This window comes from Notamacropus eugenii, chromosome 2 (genome assembly GCF_028372415.1).
Source record: "Notamacropus eugenii isolate mMacEug1 chromosome 2, mMacEug1.pri_v2, whole genome shotgun sequence".
NCBI lineage: Eukaryota > Metazoa > Chordata > Mammalia > Diprotodontia > Macropodidae > Notamacropus > Notamacropus eugenii.
Window position 1 is genome coordinate 54,976,543 of NC_092873.1, and position 19,859 is coordinate 54,996,401.

The 19,859-nt window shown below is 40.3% G+C and overlaps 1 protein-coding gene across 1 annotated transcript in view; it reads right to left on the bottom strand.

Annotated features, from left to right (window-relative positions):
* Positions 1-410: 410 nt before the first annotated feature.
* Positions 411-19,859, bottom strand: part of DNAJB11 (DnaJ heat shock protein family (Hsp40) member B11) — a 28,610-nt gene continuing 9,161 nt past the window's right edge. Inside the window, exons 3-10 of the mRNA XM_072640373.1 lie at positions 14,967-15,064; positions 13,725-13,857; positions 12,659-12,801; positions 3,915-3,997; positions 3,262-3,319; positions 2,335-2,446; positions 1,846-2,005; positions 411-822 (exon numbers count right to left, since the gene is read on the bottom strand). Coding sequence (XP_072496474.1) covers positions 758-822; positions 1,846-2,005; positions 2,335-2,446; positions 3,262-3,319; positions 3,915-3,997; positions 12,659-12,801; positions 13,725-13,857; positions 14,967-15,064 — 852 coding nt within the window. The 3' untranslated portion in view covers positions 411-757. The remainder of the gene's footprint in view (positions 823-1,845; positions 2,006-2,334; positions 2,447-3,261; positions 3,320-3,914; positions 3,998-12,658; positions 12,802-13,724; positions 13,858-14,966; positions 15,065-19,859) is intronic.

A 19,859-nucleotide genomic window follows, 5' to 3' on the forward strand; every position in this document is an offset into this window, starting at 1 on the left:
GAGTTAATTCTCTAATACAAACCCAAACAAATTGTAGAAGACAGGAAACATTGTTTCCAATGTAAAAGGTGAAGAAAGTGATTTCTAGTAGCTATCAAATTCACCTCATGGAAACTCGCTGCTCCTTGCTGGAATACAGTAGTTGATTTCCTGGTGCCACTTAAACCTTATTTCTGAATTTCTACTAATTCAAGAGTCTACTCAGGAACTTCAAATCCATTTCTGAATTAGCTCACCTGAAGTGGGGGTGGAAAATGAATTCCCATCATTTTCTAGGATGTTTGTTTCCTTCATTCTTCAGATAAGGAAAAAATCCAAATGGTTCATAAGCATAAAAGAAGAAAAAAGGGCAGACCAAGGGAAAATAGGGAAGACAACTGTATTACCAAAACAGGAGACAAGAGACGAGAAAAAGTAACAACCAAATGTATTTAAAAACAGACCTCTCCACTTGATACTTAAGATGTTTGTTCTTAGCTTGGTGAGTTGCCACCTGCCATTACTGTTTCGGTTTCCAGAACCCTGCAGAGAGCACCAGGCATTGGATCCTCAAAAGGAGAGGTAAGGGTTAATCTTTTGGTCAATCAGTCTCCACATTCCTTTTCTGATTGTAAATGGACAAATACAAACTCTCTCATTCACTCCATGAAGGTCATTAGAAAACAAAATCTTGTATGTCTTTTACAAAAAGCACACCTGCAGATAATAAATATCTCTGATCCACTTATTATGTTAAACAAAGTCCAATTTTATCCATTTAATATCCTTGCAGTCCGTTGTAGATCTTTTGCACTGATTCTTGCTCCAGCAGCTGTTTGATACCTGACAGCAAGAAAGAACAAGGAATGACATGATTAGTGCCAAGGGCACACTCCTAGCACTTCTGTGTGAGCTCATGCTCACCTGCCAGAGGGGCAACAAACAGAGCTATCTCAGCACCACGTACATGTTCTGTCACTTACTGGACCACCCCCAACACAGTTCAATCCCTTGAAATGAGAATGGCTCCACAACCATTCAGAACAGGCAGTGAAAGCACTTGGTTAAACAGAATGAGGACAAACCCAGCTTCCCTTCCTGGGTAAGTGACACAGGGGCCCACAAGTGGCCAGTCTGGGTAACACACCCAAGGGAGAGGGGAGGTGGAGAGAGAGAGTGAAAGAGCCACAGACAGAGAGAGAGGACCCCTTTGGATAGGGTCCTGTTCACTTCCAGTCATCCCTTTTCCTGCCCTCTACTGTTGTCTTTCCTTCTTGTCTGAATAGTTTCTGTACAATTTACCCACCACTGACCTCCCAAGGCATGGACCTCGTTAAAGCAACTCATCACACACAGGCACAAAGGATGGGTCATGAATTTTCCTCTCCCTGGCTCCAACCCTTTCTCCAGCTCTACAGTTTTATTAATAGGTAAGAAGAGGGACAGCTGGTGGCACAGCAGATAAGAGCACCAGCCCTGGAGCCAGTAGGACTTGATTTCAAATTTGGCCTCAGACATTTGCTAGCTATGTGAGCCTGGGCAAGTCACTTAACCCTGAATGCTGTCTCCATCCCCCCAAAGTAAGAAGAGCTCATCTTTCTACAGATCTGTAAGGCTCATGAAGCACTTCCCTCACCACATGACCTGATGCAAACAACAACCTTATTTTATAGAAGAACAGACCAAGAGCGGAAGTGAATTCCTCCTGAGCATGTGACTAAACAGCAAAGCAGCTGAGGCCAAGCCCCTGAGGCCCTCCTCTAAGGGCTCAGCCCCTCTTCCAGGGGTTAGTAGCCGCTGGTGGTCAATATGTCAGAGATCTTGGTTTTTTGCTGCAGACCCAGCCTGAATGTGAGGAGCACATACCTTCTCTCTGTTGCTCTGTAAACTGCTCCTTTGGAAATTCAACATCAAAGGTGATGATGAGTGAGCCCCTGATGTTGTTGTTGTCAAAGCTGGGCAGCCCTTCTCCTTTTTTCCAGAGTTTAGCCCCTGGCCTGGTGATCTTATCCCGGGCAACATGGACCTAGAAAACAGGAAGGGTCATGAGAAGGCAGAACTACTGTCCGAGAAGACCTGCCCTACAGCTCAGTTAGCAACTTCTCTAGGCCCTCATTCAGCACACGGGAAAGTGAAAAAGCAGGAAAAATCACCATGTAGAAGCAAATCAAAAGAAGAATGTCTCCAAATTGAAGAGAAAAATGTAAGTTCTCAACAGTTGCCACTACTGACCATTCATCATATCAAGAAGCACTAGACGATGCCACAAGCTGATGACTTTCTAATGGTCTGCCCTTTTCAGGAAGGCCATGGGAGGAGGCAGACCCCAAGGCTGGTGGTGGCTGACAGCATTACCTTGTGGCCGTCCAGGTGCTGGATGTCCATCTCAAAGCCTATCAGTGACTCCACCAGGGAGATAGTCACATTTGTGTATAAATCATCTCCACGCCTCTCAAACACGGGGTGCCTGCAGAGCAAATAAGAACAGAGATGGGACTTCCTGAGAAGTGTCCAGGCTTTGAATCCCTTCCTTGGAACATGAGGAAGAATGCAAAGATGGAGTTAGGGAACTTTTCCCATTACAGTGAGGAATAATTCCATGTCCAGAGGCCCTTCAATGCAGGCTCCTCTCTGCCTTGGTTAGTTCAATTTTTCTGTGGAATCCCTTTTTCCTCAATTCAATGTTTTATTGGGAACTTCTCAGTGAACACCAATCACCTAAGGGTGCTGAGTTAGCACTGCCCACTGATTTCCAACGTAATCCTAGTCACTAAGGACTCCATTCTTTTGGTTCTGCTTTAATTCCATTTGCATTATTTCATAAATATATCTCCCAAATTGGTCCTTGTCTTCAGCTTCATTAGTCTTCATTCTGTTACAGTATCCCATTACATTAACGTCTCCTATACCACAGATCATTGTCCGCCTTCTAATTTTTCATATACAGATTGTAATTTCTAAACTAGACTACACAGACATGTGTAGTTTTAACCCCCCTAACCTCACTTCCAAGACCAAAGAACAGTGATTGATTTATCTGGTTCAATCCTCAATTATTTACTTACTTCTGAAATGTTTCATCAAGGTACAGAATTTCTATGTTCAGTCCTGATTTAAGTACTAGCAATGAGGCTCAAGATAACAATGTCATGAAATCAGTGTGCTGAGGTCTCGGAAAGGCAGAGGGCATGGCCTCTACATCCTGAACCTATTCACAGGAAGACAACTTTAAGCTGCTCTCTGTTAAAGAAATTTCGACATGCCTGAGATCATGCCACTTACTTGAGAACTTTGATTCGGAAACGCAAATCTCCCGGCTCCCCATCCACATGTGGCTCACCTAGGTCAGAAAGTTACAGATGAATATATGTCACAATCTAAGCACCTGCAAAGCATATGGCAGAAGAAAGCCTCTATATCTATACAAGTGCTAACCAGCATTCATGAGGAATAGCTGAGAAGCTAGCTGTATCCATCAGGGTAGATCAAGCTTAAAACTCTTGAATACATATGACGGATGCTCCAAGCAAAGTACTGAATTATTTTTCCGATTTCCTAAAGATTTTGAAAAGTAATTCACTGCCATGATAAAACATTTGTCTCTTTCAGGGTTTTTCACTGACCATCAACACTAGAAATGTGGTCCACAAGCAGTTGTACTGATATCAACTCTGGTTATGTGTCATTTAAAAACACTCTAGTTAGAATTCATGTTTTCTAAGCCCTAAATCTGGAAGTTTGTTGATGATATAAAACTGTCTATTATACTAAAAGGATACATACCTAGACTACTGCTTAGAATGACTATGACTATCTGGCTTGAAGTAAAGTAAAGTGTTTTTTAAGCACTGCTAAGCAGCCAGAAAGATAAAGATCTGGAGAAAATGTCAAATAATGAGAGTGAACACTAAGAAAATAGGACACTGATGTTTTACCTTCTCCAATGAAGGGATACTCCATGCTATCTCTCACCCCTGGCTCTATTTCCACCTCTAGAGTACGTTCTTCATTCACCAACCTGAAATGCAAAAGAATGAAAAAATGACAAAGATGAGTGATCAAGAGCTCAGTACTTCTTAACCAGACTAACTTCTCTACTAGAGAAACACTATTTCTGACCCTTGCTCAGCAAACCTGGGTACACATGCCCTACATGCACATGCCAGGGAGAAAGCTCCCCAGTACACACAGCCTTCCAAGAAGTCACTTATCATCTGCATCTTCTTCTTCTGTAATTACATCACCTTGATTTCCAGCCTCTCAAAGAACTGCACCAAACTGGCACAAAACTGCTCCATCTCACTCATTCAAACAACTGCAAAATTAATTTTTCTGAAACTTCCACTGAGGCATGTATGTATACTGTCCCTGAAACAGACTTCTCTACATTTCTAGAATAACCAGTTTTGCTCACTGATGCAAGGCAATCTGCCACCACATGAGGACATGGCTATTGCCATGCATGTGCTGCTTTCAGATTTATAAAGAGTTTTACAAACATTATCTCAGTTGTCTCATGACAATTCAAGAGAAGAAATAACACTGACAATGACATCAGAAATATGTGCTTACCAGACCAAGTACCCACCAAGGAAATCTGTGCTAGAGAAGACACAATTGGAATAGCCCTATGGGGTCATTTTATAAGACATCTTGGGGAGATAAAGAGACGAAAATAATACAAAAAAAAAAAAATCACAGAACACTGTTACTCAGAAAAGGTGATAGAGGACCTCAGTAACTACCAACCCATACGCTTTTCTCCTCTTCAAACTTTTTTTATGAAAATGACCTAAACACATTAAAGTCATCCTTGATAAAAATAGAAGACAACAGATAGGCTTTTGCAAATGATTTTCTATAGCAGATCACATCTCTGTAATCACACAATAAATAATTGTTGACTGACTGAAGGGAACAGATAATGAGATCCTAACTATCCTTTCCTGATCGTTGACTACTGAGAGAGGGCATTTGAAATGACAGTGAAAGATACAGCCCTGGGTGACTTCCTCTAACAAAGAGTCTTTTATGTCTATACTAAGATCTTATGATATTCCATAATAAATGCAACCACAGAGAAAATGTTGAATGATCCCCTGATTACTATGCCAAACATCACATAACAAGGATATGTACGCCTGCCAAATGTATTTGCCAATTTCACGGAGAATGTCCTCTACTCAGTCCAAGTGGAAGAGTGTCCTCAAAAGACAGAGAAGGCCTACAGCATGTCCCAGTTATGGGTGATACTGTGCTCATAGCATGGTTCAGTTATTTTTCAGTCACGTCCAATTCTTTGTGAGCCCATTTTTAGGGTTTTCTTGGCAAAGATATTGGAATGGTTTGCCATTTTCTTCTCTAATTCACAGATGAAGAAAGTGAGGCAAACAGGGTAAAGTGACTTGTCCAGGGTCACACAGTGAAATGTCTGAGGCAGGATTTGAACTCACAAAGATGAGTTTTCCACTTTAGAATGGATAGGGTGAAAGGAGAAAGCGAGAGCAGAATAAACATGGGAAGAACAGGATGGAGGGAAATACATAGTCAGTAATCATTACTGTGGGAAAAAATTTATAGCAAATATCTCTGATAAAGACTCATTTCTCAATATATAGTAAACTGAGTCAAATTTATAGAAATAAGAGCCATTTCTCAACTGATAAATGGTCAAAGAATAGGGAATAGGCAGGTTTTAGACCAAATAATCAAAACTATAATCATATGAAAAAATTCTCTAAATCACTATCGATTAGAGAAATGCAAATTAAGACAACTCTGAGCTATCATCACACCTATCAGATTGGCTAATATGACATAAAAGGAAAATGACAAATGCTGGAAGGGATAAGGGAAAATGAAAACACCAATGCACTGTTGGTAAAGTTGTATATTGATCCAACCATTCTGGATAGCAATTTGGAACTATGCCCAAAGGGTTATAAAACTATGCATACCCTTTGACCAAGCAATACCACTATTAAGTCTGTATTCCAAAGAGATAAAACACAAAAAGGAAAAGGACCTATATGTACAGAAATACTTATAGCAGTTCTTTCCGTGGTGGCCAAGAACTGGAAATTGAGGGGATGTCAATCAACTGGGAAATGGCTGAACAAGTTGTTGGATATGATTGTGATGGAATACTATTGTGCTTAAAGAAATAATGAACAGGATGCTCTCAGAAAAACCTAGAAAGACCTATATGAAATGCTGCAAAGTGAACACTGTACACAGGAACAGCAACACTGTGTGCTAATCTACTGTGAATGATTCAGCTGTTCTCAGGAATACAATGAATGATCTAAGACAATTCTGAAGGACTTACAATGAAAGGTACTATCGACAGAGAAATAAATGGTGGAGCTTGACTGCAAATCAAAGATACTTTATTTTTCTTGGTTTTTTTGGTCTGTGTTTTCTTTCACAGCATGACTTACATGGAAATGATTTTTACATGACCACACATGAATAACATGTCAAATTTCTTGCCTTCCCAATGGGGGAGGGGGAAAGAGGTAGGGAGAGAATTTGAAATTCAAAATTTCAAAATTCAAAAAAGAATATTGAAATTGTCTATATATGTAATTAGGGGGAAAATGATAAATTAAAAAAACAAAGATGAGTTTTCCTGACTTCAGACCTGGCACTCTATCTACTGTGCTACCTAGCTGCCCTCACTGACAGCACTAAGCCCAGAAAATTACAGGAACTCCTTAATAGGATACAGGATTACTCAAGAAGTCAGCTGAACAATCCATTCAGGAAAAACTAGCTGAATTTAAAACTGCCTATGGTATAGATACATTCAGCTAAATGACTGGTCCAAAAAATTAGCACATACATTAGAGACAAGATGGACACTATGAATTAAGCAAGAGGAAGAAAGTGAGTTAGACTGTATTTGGGAAACCACATACAGAGCTTTTAAGTGATCCCAAAGTGCTCTTCTACACAAAGATCCATCACTCAATACAAATGTTCTTCAGTGATAGTTGTGAAAATTAAGCACTGCCACCCTTCTTTATATCTGATGTTCTTATATCACTAGGATGTATCTCTTCTCCTTCCCCACATAGCCAAAACAAACCTTATAACCAAGATTAAAAAAAAATTACCACCAGTCCCACAAAACCAAATCCAGTAATCATGCCGGAGAGTATATACACTATCCACACCCAGAGTTTTCCTGATCTCTGTCAAGAGATGAAGTATGTGATCTCCAGTCGTCTCTTGGACAACAATGATTACTACCCAGCATTCCATTTCTTTCTTTCCTGTTTACATTACCGTCATCGTAGATACCAGTTTCTAGGTTTTTATTTCACTGTGCCCCAGTTCATAGTGTGAAGAATTCTTAGGCTTCTCAGAATTTGTTACACTCATTGTCTCATTCAGGGTAGTAATATCCCATAACATTCTCCATTAGTCATTCTCCAAAAAAATGAGGAACACTAAGATGCAGGTAACCCAATGGGCTCAAGCAGGATGCAGCAAATTTTCAATGGTGAAGTTACGTAAGTAAACATATGACAGGAAAAGATGCTGAGCCAGTCCCTTAATGGAGGAAGTAGAGGCTGAATGCTGCACTGCTCCCCACAAAATACAGAAATTAAGAGAAAATGCTCCAGTATATGTTGGGCAGATCCTCTGTGAAAGATCTTTTGGATAACATGGGCAAGAACCAAATAAGATGAGAAGAAATCTATACTGACAGAAGCAATATTCACATCCATGAGGTCAGAGAGTCACCTAAGTGTTTGGTGCAAGTAATAGGGGATGCACCAAACATACTGTTTTCAAGAATCGTGACACAGAGCCGAACTGATCAGGGATTTCCTTTATACTTCCATAGTACTATCTTTTGTAAAGACCTAGAACAATTACGTTCTCCAAAAGAGGGAGGTAAAGGAATCACTGGCCTTCAGAAGTACAATATCAGTCAGCTGAATGAAAAGAATCATCAGTCGGAATAACTACTCGTAAGTCAAACTGAAAACAAGATCAACAAAGCACTATTAGTAGATAAAAATAGCCAAAACACAAAATCATGCATTTCTAGTCTATACTTCTGGTTACAGCAAATTTGTGCTATAAACATAATCCAGCAAATCAAGTAGAAATTAAGAACATTATCAAAATCTGTCACTTGAAATTTCTGATCTGGTCGGAGGACCAGACACTTTCTTTGATCCTTATGACCTCTCAAGCCTTTTCAAAATAAGAATTATGTTCGAGAGATAAAGCAATTTTAATTGTCTTTGTGCTCTAAGAGACAAAAAATCCAGAATGAGGTAAATATCTGATGAATTAACAGCAGAGGAGGCAAATCTCTAACTTGCTCATTCAGCATTCCCTCACCCACCAGCGAGTCACGCTCCGGCAGGGATGAACAAACCAACCCACATGCTTACTCTACAGTGTGGCAGCACTTTGAGCTGCAATCATACTCAGAAAACTGAGGTGAAGACTGAACTGGAGCAAGATACCAGCCTGAGGGAAAGGGGACTGGTATCCAATGGGGGCCAATTTTGCCTCCTCAGAAGTCACTTGGGACAGAAACCAAGGCCAGTGAAATGTGTGCTGCCCTGTGGGGATGTTGAGATAGATTTGAGATCCAGCTCCCAAAGAAACCACCATCAAGAGGAAAGGAATCAGAGAGGGAATACGGGAATATAAGGAGAAAAAAAGACTGAATTTATTAAAGACCTCAAGAGGAAAAAAAATGATCCTTAGCATAAACCAACATGGAAAATATTTATTACAGAAATTGCTATAACCTACAGATGTACAAAACAAATCCAGACATCTGAATAATATTCTAAGAGAAAGAAAAATGAATCAACATCTGAAGAGGCAGAGGACTCCATGTATTCCCAAGAAAGGATGTTTTAAAAGAGTAACAAGAATTGTGAGAGCAGAAATAACTGGCAGGATAAAACATTTTCAATCTATGGGGGCAAGTTTCACCAAAGAAATAAAAGAGTGACTGATTGGGAATGCAAATACACACAAGTGAAGGACAATATAGGAGAAGAGAAGAAAAAAAAAGCAATAATGTTAGAAGACAACATCCTCTTCATATAAATGAAATATATTAATCTTGAAGACAGGTCTCCTAGAAATCAAAAAAACTTCAACATCACAATGTAATCAATCAATAATACAAGAAAATTGCCCAGAACTTCTAAACACAGAAAACAAAGCGTCAACTCAAAGAATCAACAGTTTTCTCCAAGGGGAAAAAATCTCTGCAGCAAACTCTCTGACACGTAGTGGTTAGATGTAACAATTACAAACAAATTCTGCAAAAGACTGGGAAAAAGGTCTTCAAATATAAAGGAAAGGAAATCTTAATAACATAAGACTATTTTATATCTACCAAAAGTTGCAGGAGAAAATGGAATGTATTCAGAAGGGCAAAGGAACTCAATACACAACTATGGTGATGCTGTTCAGTGAAAAAGGGGTGTTCAAAGTATTCCTACAAAGAAAACTGGACCTGAAAAAAAGTGTTATTCAAACACTGCCGACATCAGAAATACAAGAAAGATAAATAAATACAGCTACGAAGAACAACAGAGAGATCAAGAAAAGATTTCTTTCTAAAATGACACAAGGAAACAGGTGAAAGCATAAGTCAAATAGAAGAGATGGTGGAATAATATACCTGAAACGTGGACTAAACCTCACAATGGCAAACCCAAGATTTTTGTGGGACAACAAATACTGCAGAATACAAGGGCAAGAGGGATTTTAGAAGACAGAGGGAAACATGCAATGCACCTTAATCACTTCCAAAGTTAACAATGAAGGAAAAATAGGTCCTATGGTCTCTTGGGAAGAAGATGATCTACAAGAGAACGGTGAGGAAAGAAACAGAGGGACTGAAAGGAGAAAGAGGAAAATCTTGTTTCCGTGGTGGGAGGGCTTCCCACTGAAGAATGCTTCCATGAGGAAAAAGAAATATTCTGTAATGAGAGACGGGGATTTTAAAGTGGATAGAGTCTGCAGGGCTGAAGAGCTTAGAGACTATTCCCACTGTCTCAGAAAAGGGCAATCAAGAGTTCCTGGGAGCAGGAGAGCATGGATGGCAAATGGGAAAAGAAAAGGAGGACAAAGGGCAGCAATGAACACAATGGGTGATACTTCTCTGCCTTCTCTAGAACCTGCAGGAATTGGTCCTTCTAAGAGTGAAGTGCAACAGAAAAAAGGGATCTAGGGGCAAGACATATAAGGTGATAACACAGAAACTGTCTACAAAGAGGGAACACCAAACAGGTACCTTACAAGCTAAAATTTATGGGGAATATAGAGATTAAAGAAGGAATAAGTATTTAAGAGCCATGAATCACATAAGAGAAGTCTAGAACAGACAGAAAAGGGAAAAGAAATAATGAAGAGAATGAGGGAAAGAGATCCTTTTTATAAAAAGGCATAGAAAATGAAATTTAAAGTAAACAAGGCAAGCTAAGTGAAACAGACAAAAGGAAAGCCTATCTGACTACTTACCTGAGAGAAAATAAAAAAGGGAGAAGAATTAAGTAACTAGATAAAAGGAAGAAAGAGAAAGGAACTAATAAGTGAAACAGAACTCCAAAGTTAGGCAAGAGAACGTGTAAATGAGAGGAAAAAGCCTGTGGCAAGATGGTTACCTTAAAGTAGATTAAACTAAAATAACTGAACCAAAGAACTGTCATTACAGGAGGGAAGTGGGACATTATATTAGAGACAAATAAAATATAAGCCTAACTCATAACTTTAAATGCAAATGGACTAAATCCAATAATATGAAAGAGTTAACAAATCAGATAAGAAAAAAACTTACAATCTTTTGTTTACACTTAAAAAAGACATATACAAAATAAAAATGAAGTTAGAACAAAATTTACTGTACAAGTGAATTTGAAAAAGCAAAACCAAAAATTCACCTTTGTCAACTGATCTCATTTTAAGTCGCGCACGTGTGAGCGAGTGCATGCATGCATGTGTGTGTGTGAGATCCTTCACTCCCTGTTACCTCTAATCTCATAATTCTCCTTCCCTTCTGGGATAGATTCCTGAGGAAAGGTGTCTACAGTCCAGGTCTTTACATCCTCTCCTCTTACTCCATTCTAAGCTATGCCATCTGGATTCGTACCTCTTCATTCAACTGAAACCCCCCTCTCCAAAGTTACCAATGATCTCTTCATGGCCAAATCCAGTGGCCTCTTCTCCATCCTCACCCTTCTAGGTAGCCTCTGACACTGTCAATCACCTGCTTTAGGTGCTCAGGGCACTGCTGTCTCCTCGTTCTCCTCCTATGCGTCTGATGCTTCTTCAGTTTCCTCTGTTGATTTTTTCCCCTCTATTTCCTGCCCACTAACTGAGGTGTCCCCCAAGGCTCTCTTCTTTGATGATCTCTTCAGGTCCCCAGGGTTTTTAATCTATTCAGGTAATTCCCCAAATCCACATTTCCAGCTCTCACCTTTCTTCTGACCTCCAATCTCTGTAATTACTAACAGACATTTCAAACTAGGTATCCTGTAGGCATTTCAAACTCTACAGGTCCAAAACAAAACTGACTATGTTCTCCCCACAATCCTTCCTTCCTTCTGATCTTCCAATTACTGTTAAGGCACCACCACATTCCCAGTCCCCAAGTGTCACAATCGAGGTGTCATCCTTTCACCTTCTCTCACTCTCACTGCACAAATTCAATCTGCTGTCCCTACAACAATTCTAAATGCCTTAACAATTCCTAAAACAATCCTGTTGTCTCTTCTTCCACATTCCTTGTCTGCGTTCTGTGTTCTCTTTTCCCTAAGTACAGATTCTCAGCTCATGCCTTTTGGTGTGTCTCCCTACCTCAAGTCCCTCCCCCACTCCACTCTCTACTGCTGTACACTCAGCTGTTGATATGATCTTCCTAAGGTACACATCTAACCACATCAGCCCTTACTCAATAAATTCCAGTGGCTCCCCATTACCTGTAGGATCCAAGATAGACACTTCTGTTTGACCTTTAAAGTCCTTTGCAGCTTGGCCTCTTCCTACACACTTTGCTCTCCTTGATCTACTATATGACCCAACACCATTGGCCTTCTTACAATCTCTTACCCAACATTCCAGCTCCAGACTCGGTTCTCTGCCACTGGTTCTCCCCTACTCCTGGGATGCTTTCCCTCCTCAATTAAGGCTCCTGGCTTCCTTCACCAAGCAGCTTAAATCCCCTCTTCTGAGAGAGGCCTTTCCCAGTTTCCCTGTCTTCCATCTCCTGCCTAGAGATAGCTGTCTACATGTTAGAGCCATTTAAATGTGAACTCCTTCAGGACAGAGACCATGGTCTTGCCTTTTGTGGTATTCTCAGTAGTTAGCACAGCTCCAGGCACATAGTAAAACACTTAATTAATGTTTGGTAATTGCCTGATAATGATCAAGTTTAGTCCCAAAGAAGAGATGTGACAATAAGCATTCCTCCCTTCTTTGTACTCACTGGTGATTAACTATCAATGAGGAATAGTGCCTTCATTGACAGATTTGGGTGACATGTTGATTAGTTGGTTTTGTTTTTAATCTTTCTTTTTTAGTCTGTTACAAGGAATGACTCTCAGGGAGCAAATGAAGAAAGTGTAAAAACTGAAAGTCTCACTAACTGAAATTCAAAGCGGAATCAATGGCTGAGCCCATCAGCTCTTACTTGACATTGGGACATTCATCGCAGACCACTTCCTGGGTCATCTGGAAGCGCCCTGGGCCCAGTTGTGTTGTCCTCATCTCTTGGCGGCAATTGCATTTCCGTTTGCCAGGTGCCTGCCGGGCCACAGGTTTATTTCTAACCACCTATAAAAGGAAGGCAAAGGAGGAGTCAGGCAGATCTCCAGACTCCTTGTTTCAGCCCACTGCTCCTGGGTTTCATGCACCAAATAAAAGAATAGTTAGCTGACTCATTGATTTATCCAAGAAGAAAGGAAATAATCATTTATTAAGTACCTACTATGTGGAGAGCACTGATAGTTGTCACAAAGCTATCACAGTCACAGCTGAGACTTAATCTCAAGGTTATTCTCATGAAATAACTTCCTTGTTTCAGAACTCTCAGCATGGAATTCTCTCCTCACAATCTCCAGATCCAAACTTTTAATGTGTAAGAAGAAATAAAAGGTCCATTTCTTTAGAGTATAACCAAACATCCAAATTCCTTCATGGATGTGGTCATGAGTTCATATGAAGATCATCATTCTTATTAAGTTAGAAAAAAATTAAATACTCAACTGAAAGGCAAAGGCTCAGGCAGAATGGGGACATAAATGCCTCAAGAAACTGTTTGCTGGCAGCCCCAACATGTGAAAACCCAGGCTTATGAAAAAGTCAAACTGTTCCAAAGGAATTATCTCCTTTCCAAAAGGACTGAGAACATGATCACTGAAGTAACATTCCCCTGGAGTATTCAGAATAGGATTTTATTGCTCTGTTTTGGTGAAGTCCCCTCCCAATCCAAAGAGTGTCATGGTGCCCCGTTTCTCAAAGTTGCCAGAACAAGAGATTTCTGAAACCAAGTTAATTACCTCTGACAGAGCTGCCCACCCTTGCGACCAGAACAACGATCCTGACGGCTCTCTCTCCTCCTAGACACAGCTACGTTATGGGCCAATTGAGACATTTCTTAACCCACAAAGTTTTTTTCTTAAGAAAGATATGGGGACGAGAAAGTCACATTAGCAAATTTCTGAGGCCTACATGGGTAACCATTCTGTCCAACTCACTTCAACAAAATTTCCTGAATATACTTCTTCTAAAGTAACTTCCAGGTCCACAACAATGTCGTTTCCTCTTGGAATGTTCCTGTCCTGCTGCCGTGGGCTTCCTCCAAACATGAAGCCAAAATCTCCAAAGAAACTGCAAGGAATTATGGAATCATTAGGAGAGGAAAATTTAAGTTTCAGACCAACTCCAGTCAGTCTGCAAGCACTTATCAAATGCCTACCACATGCCAGATTACCGTACAATTGCTGGGGACACAACAACATACAAAACACAATTCCTGCTCTGTTCACAGTCTAATGGGAGAGATAACATGCAAATAATTCTATATGAATAAAATCTATCTACAGGATAAATTGCAGATAATCTCAAAGAGGAGGAAATGAAATTAAGGAGGATTAGGCAAAGGCTTTTTACAGACAAAGGTTAGGTATGTAATTCCAGAAAAGGAATGGTAACAAACTTTTTTATCTTTTATGCTGCTCACATGTTCTGAGGAGACTGAGTTTTGTGAATGTCACATTTTCCCCTTAAGTGTCATTACATAAGCCAAAATCTAAAGACAATGTCTCCACTGAAGCCTTTATAAGACTTATTTCTATAAGCAAAAGTAACATATCCAACAAAGGCATCACTTTGGATTAAACACCTCCCCTTCTCCCCACACACACTCATAAACCTCAGTGTTATCTTTCAAAATCAAAGGCCCCAGAGGTAGCTGTGGTCACTTTGGGTTACCCGGCATCATTGTAGTTCATGAAAAGCTCTCAATTTGACAGTTTGTCTCCCTCAGTCAAAGGGTAGACAGGCAGGTCTGGTGCTCCCTCTCCAGCCTCACTAGGTGACATTGGCATATACTGCTTTTCAAAGATTAAGAAAGGGATACTATTATCTTATTATGGAATGTGCCAGTTCTACCACTCAACAGGAATGGTGTGTTGCTCAGCCCTTCATATACCCAGGACACTGAGAATGCAGTAAATGCTAGATTATAAGGTTCTCTACTTCCCACTACTGGCTATAATCACTGCACCCACACTTCTGACAGGGATGGAGCTGGATGTGAGTGGGGGTGGAGAAAAAAGGGATCAGTGTACGTAGGTGAAATTTCCTACTCTATTTTATAAGGTTGATTTTTTAGAGAACGCATTCTAGAAACTAACAGTGAAAATAACTTCCTAGTGCCATGAATAAGTGAATAATTCCTATAGGCAAGGAAGTTTGTAGACAGGTGAATTTCTTACTGTGAGAAGATATCCCCATGAGAGCTCTGGTGACCATCTTTTAATCCCTCTTCACCGTATGCATCATACTGCTTTCGTTTCTCCTCATCTGAGAGCACCTAGGATAAAAGACACGTGATAGGGAGTTGGAAACAGCTGACCTCAGTTATATCTACAGTGATATTTATCTGACCTGACACCAGTCTAAAGACTTCTAATGAAAAGTAATCTTCATCTAAACTTTTTACAAACATCCTAGGATAAACCACTCACCTAACCCCTAGGGTAGATCCCAATTAGTTGCAGGGTTGATGTATATTTTAGAAGACAGCAGAATGGGTGTCTTAGGGCTCACTGCCCCTGCATGGCTTCTTTCAAGGCCCTCCCAGCAGTAGAACACATATTTACTCAGCTCCCTTCACATCAAGGCTCCTAGGAAGCCAGTTTCTTCTCTGAGTAAAGGCTAACAAAGCCAGACTTACTTTACCTAGAAAATGGAAGGCTGATGGAGAACTTCCACCTGTAAACAGAGGGAGGATTATCCTATAAGTCATTTTAATTTTCTGCTGAAAAGAGTAATGACTTTAAAAGGCAACACAAATGGCAAACTTAGACAAGGGATATAGCAACACGATGGAGCGGCAAGAATGCTGGACCAGAAGGGACCTTTGTTCTGTCCTGGGCTCTTCAACTCACAAACTGTGTGGCTGTTGGCAAGCCAGTCTCCTCATAAGTCTCAGTCTCCTCATCTATAAAATGAGGGAGTTGGATCAAAAATCTTCAAGGTGATATACAGCTGTTCAGTTCTATGATTTTATGATTCTAAGTTCTGAGTTATAAAAAGTCTTTGAGACCCTGGAAACAAGATTATGAATAGAAGCTGTGGTGTCTTCCCCACCCTTGATAATTTTAAAGAATGAGCAAAGAGTTATCTTTCAGATAACTTTGATGACTTCCTAATTATCAGCAATGGTTCATATGTTAAATAATAGTATGCTTCATTAGAAAAAGATTAAGAAATGCTCAAATGCTGAGTCTCTCTCCTGCACTCCAATCCCTCATCAAATGCCTGCTGGACAGCTCTGCTGAGATAGGCAGGCATACCTCAAACCCAGTGTTTTCCAAACCTAGCCCACTTCCTAACTTCCCTATTTCTGTCATGGGTACCAGCATCTTTGCAACTTCAAGGACAAGAAATTCTACTTTCCACTCCCTCCTTTCCCATAAACTAAATAATTATCAAGTTTTATTGTCAGCTGGGGTGGGGTAGAGCCCTAGATCTGGAGTCAGGACAGTCTGAATTTAAATCTGACCTCAGATACCTCCTGCTTGCGTGAGTCACTTAACCTTTGTCTTTTACATCTTCCTCATCTGTAAAATGGGGAAAATAATATTCATAAAATGCTTTGCCAACTTTAAATGCCTTATAAATGCTAAATAGTATTGATTTTACCCCCAGAGTTCTCTCCCATATCTATCTTCTCTATTCACAAAGCATCGTGAAGTGTGGTCTTATCAACTCTCAGTTGGACCACTAAAAGCCTCCTAATTGGTCTCTCTGCCCCCATCATTTCCTCTCTCCAATTTATCCTTCCCCCAGCTGTCAGATTGATGCTCCTAAAGCATGAGTCTGACCATATCACTCTCATTTAAGAGTGGCTCCTTATCGATACTAGGATAAAATACAACCACTTCGGACATCTGCATACTTTAAAGATCTGCCTCCAACTTGGGTTTCTAGCCTGGTCTGTTTCCCTTGGCCTCGCACATGGCGCACACTCATCAACATGGTGCATGCACAGCTTCCTGTCAATGCTATTGCATGTCCCACCTGTGTGCCTTTGCACAGGAGAGTGCTTCTTCCTCACCACGGCTTCCTGGAACCCCTAACTCCTCTCAAGGCTCAGCTCAAGTGTCACCTCCCAAGTGGCACTTTCCTGCCCCCTTCTCCCAGGTGTTCCTATTTTCCCATTCTCTCACCAAAGTACTTTCATGTAACATACATTACTATCAGCTTCCTAGGATCAGGGCCATTTTCTTTTTATATCTGTATGCTCAGCTCCTAGCATAGTGCCTGGAACATAGCAAACATTTCATAAATGCTACCTGAATTGAACTGGGGGCCTTCCAACCAAAAGAAAACATCAGGACCACAATCTCTTTGAGTATAATAAAATATAGCAAATAAACAAAAATCATCCCTCGAGCTATATAAGTGAGGTGCATGGTCATCTGGATGGTAGTTTCAGACATGCCAAAGAGGACAAGAATCCAACAGAAAAGGACCAAGCTCCTAGAGACTAAAAAGAATGGTGAAAGTTAACTAGCAAAAACTTTAACCAGAAGGACAGAGGCTGAAAAAAGGGCCCTTAGAAACACAAAGGGGGAATAGCTGATATGGAATTCCTTCCAAGCCCTCTCTGACAAAACTTGCAAAGCTATCCCAAGCAAACTGAGTAACCCAAGACCCTTTCTGATTTCTATCCAGTATACACAATTCCTCATGCACATGACATACAAGAAGTCATGTACCTGAAATCTGAAATGACCACATGCAATGGGCTACACTGGACAGGACTTATGGGATAAAGGAGGTACTTCTAGAGAAACAGAGAAAAGTGTGGACTGACTTTAACCCTTGGAAATATCTTTAAAAGAAAAAAAAGATCTTTCTCCCTTTGAATTCTTGGGTGGTGGCAATGAAAAGCTAATCTAAGATTTACGGGGAAAAAATTCATAGCAAATATACTATATGGATATGAGTCATGTAACAAGAATCTCCAACAAAATTAAAACTAGTATCACTCAAAGCATAATGGAGACATGCATCGTGGGCACAAGAAGGCTGTAACATAGAACAAATAAGGAACCAGAAAGACCTGAAGAAGATATGTCATCAAAGAAATGTATGACTGAAAAATAAAATGGACTGGTCACATAAGATTGAGGGGTAACTGATGGACAGCCCAGGTGTTCTACCATCATGATTACAATATCAGAAAAAAGCCAGCAAGGCCTTTAGGATTTAGTATATTGGGCTAGAATGCTGTGGTGAACTTGTGGGAGGCCACACAAAAGGGATGCATAGGACGCACAGGCATGAACAGGTTGTAATCTTAGTTGCTGCAGCCAGAGTCTAAACCACTCAGATTATAGATATTCTAAATATGATTAAAAAAACTTGATATTCAAACTATGTAAGGAACTGTAGTAATTTCCAGACCACAATGGACAAATGGTTGATAGCTATAAACAAAGAATTCCCAAAATAGGAAACATAAATTATTAATAGTCACTCAAAAAATGCCAAACTCACTAATATTCAAAGATATTTCAATGATAACTTTAAGATACCAGTTCCCAAACAAATTGGCAAAAATATTTAATAATAATGAAACTCAAAGTTGGCAAGGTTGTGGAGCCACAGTGGAATCACCTGTAGAATCTTTCTGGAGAGCAATTTGGTGGGATGTAGCAACCAGTGAGTGAGTCAACAAGCATTCAGTAAATGCCAGCTATGAGCAGGCACTGTGATAAGCCCTAGGGATACAAAAGAAAAGTGGATAGTTCCAGGTCTCCAGGATCTCACAGTCTAATGGGCGACATAACATGCAAACAATGATGTATGAGAAAAAAAGGAGATAATAAAGAGAGGGAAAGCATTAGGACCACAGGGAACCAGGGGAAAGGCTTCCTGCAGAAGGTGAGACTTTAGCTGGGATTTGAATGAAGACAGAAGTTAGAAGGCAGAAGTGAGGGGGAGAGAGTTCCAGATATGGGGGACAGCAAATGAAAATGTCTGGAATTAGAAGCTGAAGTGTCTAGTGTGAGGAACAGCAGGAAGATCAGTATTACTTGACTGCAGAATATATAGGGGAGAAAGAAGCCTGGAGAGGCAGGAAGGGGCAAGGTCATGGAGAGTTTTGATAACCAAATAGAAGATTTTATATTTGATCCTGGAGATAACAGGGAATCACTGAACTTGAATAAATGGGGGGAAGGGAAGTGACAAAGCCAGATCTGCATTTAAGGAAGATCAGTTTGCCAGTTTAGTCTAGAATAAGGAGAGACTCAAAGCTGGAAAGCCAACCAGCAGGCTACTGAAATAGTCCGGGCAAGAGGCGAGGAGAGCCCAGACAAGTGGTGGCAGTGTCAGAGAAAAGGAGACACATCAAAACTGCTTGGAATTTAGAAATGACAGAACTTGACAAGTGATTGGATATGGAGGGAGGAAAGTTAAGGGATAAAACCTGGCTCAATAATTCAGTTGTTGGGAATATACTTGATAGCGTTTGGGGTTTTTTAGAGCTATCCGTTAAAAAGTTTTCATAATATCATAGTATATGTAATTGCAAAAAAACCCTAAAAGCAACTTAAAAGACCAACAGTAGAGAAATGGTTTAAAAAGTTGAGAAATATTAATGTAATGAATAGAATAATCTAATTAAAATAACCAAATACAAGGACTACAAAGTAATTGGAGAGACCTTTGTCAAAGAAGGTAAAGTTTAAAACAAGCAAAACCAGAAGAATGGAGCATACACTGCCAATGATCATGTGAGGCTACATGAATCTGAATGATGGTCAAAGTCTGACAGAAAATTAGAGAGACAAAGTGCTATATGGTACCCTCCCTCCAACTGGATTATTGAGTCAGAGTAAGATTATTTTTTGTACCCTCCCTCGCTCAAACCGTCCCCTTTTCTTACTTCCCTATCACTGAAGAGGTCCCCTGGGTCAACAGCCAGGTGTCACTGTCTCCTCAGTCTTCATGCACTGGAGGCAGGCTCCTAGCTCCCTCCCTGGGATCCTGCAGGCATTCCCTTTGTGAGGCTGAACAATTCTGCTTTCTTATTCTGGATGATGCTGGTCCAAGTTCCTCATAAGATCTGCCTCATACAATGAGGTCTTCCC